The 8,467-nt window shown below is 36.1% G+C and overlaps 1 protein-coding gene across 1 annotated transcript; it reads left to right on the plus strand.

Annotated features, from left to right (window-relative positions):
* Positions 1 to 667: 667 nt before the first annotated feature.
* Positions 668 to 2,591, plus strand: LOC115808654 (uncharacterized). Its single transcript, XM_030770099.1, has 2 exons — positions 668 to 790; positions 891 to 2,591. Exon 2 carries the CDS (start codon positions 898 to 900, stop codon positions 2,359 to 2,361), a length of 1,464 nt encoding a protein of 487 aa, XP_030625959.1. The 5' UTR covers positions 668 to 790; positions 891 to 897; the 3' UTR covers positions 2,362 to 2,591.
* Positions 2,592 to 8,467: the final 5,876 nt, after the last annotated feature.

The raw sequence follows: 8,467 nt of genomic DNA on the forward strand, positions 1-8,467 counted from the left end.
CATTTATGTGACATTGTACCTTGACCATTTTCTTCATTGCCAGTCTTTTTGTTTAATTTTACTGTCACTGACCTGAAATAATCTCTTCCAGTGAATTTGTGCTTACTAAGTAAGGTAAAGTGTGTGAGAGGGGATTTTGGCAATTGAGGTATTTTGCATGAATCAGTGGAAGACAATAGCCAGAGCAACACTAAGTGCTGACAGCAGTCATATAATAATTCTACATAACACATGAGTACATTTTTTGTAATACTAAGATCTCTGGACAGTTCATGTGAAACCAGGTTCATAATTTACACCCCAGCTTTTTCGAGAGTTTTGTGTGAAGATACAGAAATTCCACCGTTTCTCCTATAAAAAAATGATGCACAGCAAATTAGTTTTTCTTATTAACTTATATTTAAATAAAATATTAAAGTGAACCTTCAGCTGAGGAAACCATTTGGAAACAGTTTTAAAAAATCACGTTATACGAGCAGGTTAAAGAATACCATTCCTTTACTTTTGGTGAGATTTTTTTTTTGTCAGACATAAACCATCAAAAGTGCTGGTTAAGAAGGACAAGAGGATGCTGGGTAAATGCAAGAGGGGGTTGTTTGTCTGTTTTAGAAACTGCTGACATGCTCAAATGTTAGGTGATCATTAACTACTTCTGCACAGCTTCCAGCACAACAGTTTGTACCAGGCATGTAGTGTATAAAAGCTTTGACTTACATCTGAAATCATCTCCATTCTTTTCCAATGAAGGTGTGGTCATTTCTCAGAAAAGGTGACTTCGTTAAAGAGATAGGTAAGAACATCCTTGCTTTTCTTTTTCGTCCCTTTGACAATATTTCCGTGTGACTGGACCAACCTTATGAACTGCACTTTTTGTTTTGTTTTTCCCCTAGATGTACTATGAGATTGGAAATGAAATTCCTTCATTGTTTCTTACTATGTCTTATCCACACCTCTGCTACAAGCTTTACCTTAAATGGTATTAATGACTTAGAAAATATCAAATTTGGAAAGAGATTGCCACGACATGGTCTCATGCTACTGCACTGGTTTGCAAACAATGCTTACTATGATCAGCAAGTTGGATTTCAACTTAATTTCAATCCTCTCCAAGAAGACTATGGATTTCAAATTTATAACAACTATGAAAGAGTCCTTCCAGTCTTGCGTGATACTTCAGAATTCAGATATTACATTGGAGGTAACCTAAATCTGTTACGTGCCAGAACCCAGTTCCCCAGTTATGTCACTCAGAGTTTTAAGAAAGACAGTCACACTGCTAATATCGACAGGATTATAATTAAAGTGTCAGATGACAGTCCAACCATAGCAGAAGAAGTCTATATCACGCAGTATCATGAGAGAAAAAATTATGGGACAACTTATGACCCAAACAGCACATTCCGGATTGGTAACACACTCTTAACACAGATTCGAATACTCAATGAGCCGCTCGAAATGTCTGACTCTGGCGAGCTCCTCTCCAACATGAGTAGCCATTCTCGGAAATCTCCCGATGATCCTAGGCTAAATCTTACAACAGAGGAATTCAAGAAACTGAAAGAAAGGCATGAAATAGCTCTGACTATATTTGCTAATGAAGGTCTGTTATGGTTTCTGGCTTTAGCAGACTATGACTTGCAATACACGTATATGCTCTTTATGCAATCATGGAAGTGTAGCCACTGTTTTAGAAGGACACAGGAAGATGCTGTTACGCGATGTGATATGAACAATAAAGTGCAGCTTGAGGTAAAAACCACAGATAACGGATATGCAAAAATGACATGGAGTAATATACCCAAGAATATTATTGATATGGATGGATACCTCTATCTTTTGAAGCCTGAAGAAGTCATATACTGGTACAAACTCAGTGAGGAAACATCTGGAAGCAAGGACACAGATATAGCTCTTAATCCTGGTCTTCGAGTTGCTCTGATGCTTCCAAGAAGTGCACCCTCTTATTCAACTCGGGATGTGGTATGGCTTGGTCCTGAATTTGATGAGGCCAATGGGAGGATCCCTACTCCAGTACTGGGTCAGGATGCAAGCCTACAACTCTATACCAAAGATGGGTATGCCTGTGTTCGCCTATACATCAAAAAGTCTTTTGACAAGTGGAAAGATGAATTTTCTCAGTCATGGGTGGGACTGTACTCTAGTGACTATAAAAGGGCTGATGAATATGAATACTATAAATATGTTGTGAAGTTTAAGAAAAGTTCAGATTCAAATGTCAACAGTAAGTATAACACCTACAAGTATGAGACAGGAATGACCATGAAACCTGGAGTTCAAGCTCGATTTTTCATGGACAGTGGACACAATGATCTCAAAGCTTACACTGAACCCTGGAACTGAGACAGATTTTTAGTCATCAGCAAATATGATGAGGTACAGTTGTAAAAAAAATCACTTTAAGAAATAACTTTAAAGGTCAGTCTGAAGATTAATTCCTGTACAAATGAAATGTGTGTGTGTTTGTCACTTTCTTTCTTTCTTTCTTTCTTTCTTTCTTTCTTTCTTTCTTTCTTTAACATATTGTTAATTGGAAGCTGTAATAAAGGAATAAACTTCTAAAAACTTACAAATGTTTGCAGATCTTGTGACGATCTTTGTTTTAGTAATGTAGGAAGTACTGTAATCAAATTAATGCATATCAGACTTTTTAATGTAATACATATTAGCGCAATACATTACATTACTACACTGAGTAAAGCTCCAGACTGCTAAGCTCCTTGTTTGAATGCTTCACTGCATAGTTTGACTACAAGAACTGTTACAGCTCTGAGCACTTTTAAAGGGATGAATCTTTTTTGGGGAATGAAATTTCTTGTTTATCAGTTAGGCATGTGGAGTCTCTCAGAGAAACCTTTCCATTTGAATCCACTCATGAAAAACAACTAAAGCAGCAGAAATTATTGGATACTGAATAGATTCTTTCTAAGAGTATATTTTGGTTGCATACTGTAATACTATACCACTGACAATGTGTGTAATATGAGATAACAGAAAAGATTGAATACGACAAACCTATTTATGAGGAAAAAATGATGAAATAATGTTAACTTTATGTTTTTGTTAAATTTTTTTTACAATTCAGCTCAGGATATACAGACAAGCACACAACAGATTGGTCTCATGTATATGAATGTTTCAGAGCTAATACATTACTTAATATTAATCTTCACAAATGAGGATGGCTATATCACATTACATGTAGTTGTCACATTCACATTTGGATCCAAGCATGACCAGTGTGAAGCAGTATAACCTTTCACTGTTTCCCTATGTAATCAGCAAAACAAGGCTGACGGCCTGTACTGAGCCGTATATGAATTTGTCATTTGTCTTAACATTTAAGTTTGTAAAATATGTTTAAACATTGAAACTGATGTGAATAGTGTAGCCATGTGTTGCTGCTCTCTGCGGATCTGGGAGAAGCAGTGGTGAGGCCTGGCTCACACAGTTAAAGAACAGAACCTGTTAGAAAGATCAGTGACCACAGGCTCACACAGTTAAAGAACAGAACCGGTTAGAAAGATCAGTGACCACAGGCTCACACAGTTAAAGAATAGAACCTGTTAGAAATTCCAGTGAGCATAGGCTCACACGGTTAAAAAACAGAACATGTTAGAAAGACCAGTGACCACAGGCTCACACGGTTAAAGAATAAAACCTGTTGGAAAGACCAGTGACCACAGGCTCACATGGGTAAAGAAATAGAACCTGTTAGAAAGACCAGTGACCACAGGCTCACACGATTAAGGAATAGAACCTGATAGAAAGACCAGTGACCACAGGCTCACACAGTTAAAGAAAAGAACCATGAAACAAAGGCATACTACAGAAAGGCTGATGATCCAGCCATCATAGCTGATGACTTGTGTCTAACAAGAGGGAAAGAGGAAAAGTTCTCATTAATTACAGCCTTTTAATGCAGATAATTCAGAAAACTTTTCATCACTACCCTTTGGTTGGTTTTTAAAGAATTTCTACATGGAGGAGGATGTAAGTCTTAGTTATGTAAACTGACTGAAGTGCAAAGACTCACAATAAAATAAAATAAATAAAAAAATATAGAGAGTAAACCCATGCATCCTAGTGATTTTTTTATTGTAATATTTCTATGGCCAAAGATCCCCATGGTGCTCTGCCTAAGGTTATGGTATTTGCACCTATTTAAGGAAACTAGTTTGTTTGTTTGTTTGTCTGTTTGTTTTTGCCAACTTTGTAGAAAGTTTCATTTTATTACAATTACACATTTTCTTGCATGCTCTTACATCTGTACCAGATCCCATCTAACAACTGTGGGGAAAAAATATTGCTTTGCTTTATGGCTGTAACTTTTTGAACTAAAATGTGCCTCATGGCTTTTGTCATGATGAAGTACTAATATTATAGAGACCTGTGTTTGCCTAATTACTATACGCTGCAAAAATGTATCTGTCTGTTAAAACAATAGTGGAAGATGTGAACAGTGGCATTTCACGTTCTCCAATGTGTTTCACTGATGATAAATCATTATTTAAGAATTGTGACAGCCGCCAATCAAACTGTGTAGACTTTTTTTTTTTTTTTTAACCAACAATAAGTAACAGTCTTACTAAGAAACAGGCGTAACACCTCCCTACCAACAGAGGACATATTATAACCTCACTATAAAGTGCAATAAATGCAAATAGTAACTACCTAAACAAGTCCAAACAAAAATATCACTAGGAGGAAAAAAACTGTGCAGGTCATACATAAGAAGAATCCAGGGGCTTAGGTCAAAGTTCTCATTATAATGTTTGATCATAATTTTTTTTTTAATTAATATTACTCATCATTTTAAGTGTTTCAATCAGATTGTTTAATTCTAACAGAAATATTACACATTTAGGGGCAGGCTTTAGAAACTTCTGTTTGTGGATACTTGACATTAAGAATAAGAAAATTGACCACAAACTCAACACCTTTGTTGTCATTACTATAGCCACATATGATATCCTTGAGTGAAAAATCGTACATCTTATTCAGAGAACCCAAAACATGTGGGCTGAGACCTTTCTAGTGTTGGGGAGTCTCCTATTTAAAAAAACAGATGTCTAAGGGTTTTTACCTCCCTCTCACAGAAGACACAAGTATTATTTACCTCCATGTACTTTGAGATTGAATAATTACAAGGATAAATATTATGCAACACTTAATTGCGCTTCCTTGACCCTGTTGGGGATACAATATTTACAGGGCAACAACCACACACGTTTCCAATTAATATTATCAATAAGAGAGTTCCAGAAGAACGTATCCCTTCAAATGAAGTTGGATATATACTGAAAAAAGTGTCTTAAAAACTTATCATTGCAAGATTTATCAAACAAACTCCTTCCAACAGAAGTTCCAGGTATATTCTGTTCTTGTCCCCATAACTTTAAATGAGCTCCAACTAACTGATTCAGACCATTAGGTATTGCTTTGATTAAAGAATTGTTTTCTTTGTCGGGTAAAGGAAAATAATGCAAAGTCATAAAGTGTTTATATGATAGCACATTCCTGTCCTTATCAAAGACATCTGTCACAAAATTGATGTTTATCAAACTATTTAGGAAGGAAAACTGATTCATTCCCAATAGCAATGAGGCTATTATTCCATAATATAGCTTTATGTGGCAAGAAATCGTGGACAAAACTAATCTTCCAAGACAGTAATGCATGCTGATAGAATCTGGATAATTTGTACAGTATTCTTTCCGGTAAATAATTACATTTCAACAAAAAACTAAGAGCACCAAATTTTCTGAAAATATTAATTGGAGTGAAGTACCGCATTGATCCAATATTAGACAGACACCTCATTTGCCAGTTCCCCTCAAAAGTGTTGTTGACTTCGACAAAGTTTAAAACCCCAAAACCACCCTCTGATTTTTTATTTGAAAGAACATTCTTTTTTAATTTGTGTAGCTTGTTCCTCCTCAAGGAAACATTTGTTAATGTCTATGCCTCCTAAAGCATGAACAAAAAAAGATAGGGTCGGATAAACAAATCTTTGTAATCCCACTGCTTTAGGTAAAAGAACTCTCCCGAAAGTTGATAAATCTCAAACCAGTTATTGAGGACACACTTTGTTTTCTTCAGCCTCGGACAAAAATTCACATTTTGTCTCACTATATAATTCTTGGTTATATAAACTCCTAAATATTTCACTGAGTCTGTTATGGGGATGCTTCCCATTTCTTTGTCAGTCGTCTTGTAAAGACGTAAAAAAATTCACATTTTGCTATATTCAGTTGCACACCAGAAGCCACAGTGAAGGCATGTATCATATCAAGGGCATCGGATACCTGATTCTTATTTCTCAAAAACAGAGTGGTGTCATCAGCAAACTGTGACACTTTTATTCTCTACCAAATATAGAAAAGCCCTGAACCTGAGCATTATTTTGGATGTCAATAGTTAATATTTCATCCACTAGAAGAAACAAAAATGGGGAGATAGGGAAACCCTGATGTACACCTCTGTTCATCTTAAATCTACTAGACTTGTCTAGGTCCAACACCATAGAGCTGTTAATGTCTTTGTAAAACAAACTGACCACATTAATAAAGCTTTCTCCAAAGCCAAAGGTTTTGAGTAAAAATGGATGTTCGGTTGTGTGGAAGGCTTTACAGAACTCGAGGAACAAAATGACAGTCTCCGCATCAATTTCACCAGAATAGTCCAAAAGATTGTAACTAATATTGTAACTAATGTCTTGACCCTTCATGAAACGAGTCTTGGATTCACTAATAATTATGTCCAGTCTCCTCTTTAACCTACAGGCATATACAAGAGCAATTAGCTTGTGAACAAAATTCAGTAGGGTGACAGGATGGTAATGATCAATTAAAGATGTATCTTTGTCTGGTTTGGGGATGAAGGAAATGATGCCTTGTTTCACAGACAGCATTAACTCTCGATTTTCTGTGCATTCCTGAAACATGTTAAATAAGGATATTTCTAAAATGTCCCAAAACTGTAGAGAGAACTCTCCTGATAGACCATCGGGTCCTGGAGATTTCCCTTTTTCTCATTCATTTCACGGCCTCCCGCACTTCAGCAATTGACAGGTCTGAGTCACAACATAATTTAAATTCATCAAGTACTGGGACATAATCTCTAACATGTTGAATGTAGTCATCACATCTTTTTGTGTCAAATTTGGACACATACAGATTCTCATAAAATAAACTGACAAAATCTGAAATCATTTTTGGGTCCTGACAAAGAACATCATTAATCACAAGGGCCAAGTCTGACTTTGTTTTATAGTTCTTTTTTTCCAGTGCGAAAAAACCAGTTGGTGTTCCTTTCGCAATCCTCTATCCATTTTGCCCTAGATTATATGAAAGCTCCTTTAGCCAATTCTGTATAAAATCCATCCAGTTTAGTTTATAAAACTTTGAGTTCTGTCTCATCTTGTTCAGATAAAACCTCTTTCTTTATAAGAATATCAAGCTTGTACACTAACTCCACTTATCTCATATTCTTTATGTTCTTTAATGTCTTACTATGATTGACAGCTAACTCCCTGACTTTAAATTTTAAAAATTCTCCCCTTACTTCTATGTCCTAAATCATTTTGTACAAAGATATCTGGTGTGAATGTTTTAATACCTTCTCTGAATATATGGTCCTTCAGAAGGATATTGTTAAACTTCCAGTACGCATGACTAAAGTGAGCCATATCTCCCCACTGTGCCTTCCACAAGTTAGTATCAAACTAGAATGAATGGGTTTCCTGGAGAAGAATCAAGTCTGTCTTACTATGTAAAAAGGAAGCTTTTCTTTTAATGTTGTCTAAGCCACCTGACATTGAAAGATAATATTTAAAGAGCGGATCTGAATTTGTGATTTAAGTTTTAAAAAATGAACACTAAATAAAAACTGATAAGCAGACAAAGGTGGTGAGATAAACAACTAGGTAAAATAGCAAATAACACTGTAAAAGAACTTAAAAAGTTAAACAACCCTAGATGGGGTAGAGGTGGTTAATAGGTTGAGAACCCAGCTAGGTAAGATGTACAAAACAAATAAGTGGATCAGTGGGCAATGATGATTACTCATGGATTGAATCATGTTACAGTCAGACATCAAAGTCTAATACAGAGAGAGAACAGTCAGACATTTCACTTCATGCCAGACCAGCGTCAGGACACAGGCAAGGACTCAGATGCAGATCCCGCAAAATCAGGTTTATTAGCCAAGAGTCAAAAAACAGGCAGAAGTCAAAACCATACAAAGCTTACAGATCCACAGGCAAGAACAAGACACAGAATATGGTGAGACAAACAATGGTGAAAAACTGGCGGACTTAAATAGGCAGAGGCCAATGAGGGAACTAGGAACAGGTGTGAGTGATAACAGGTGAGGGGTGGAACCCAGAGCACATGACAAAAGGTAAACAGACAGCACATGGTGATGAAAACAAAAACAATACCACAAG

The sequence above is a fragment of the Chanos chanos genome, chromosome 3 (genome assembly GCF_902362185.1).
Source record: "Chanos chanos chromosome 3, fChaCha1.1, whole genome shotgun sequence".
Lineage (NCBI taxonomy): Eukaryota > Metazoa > Chordata > Actinopteri > Gonorynchiformes > Chanidae > Chanos > Chanos chanos.

Excerpts from the sequence above, each read along its gene's own strand:
- LOC115808654 (XM_030770099.1), top strand. The coding sequence starts at position 898 with ATGAGATTGGAAATGAAATTCCTTCATTGTTTCTTACTATGTCTTATC.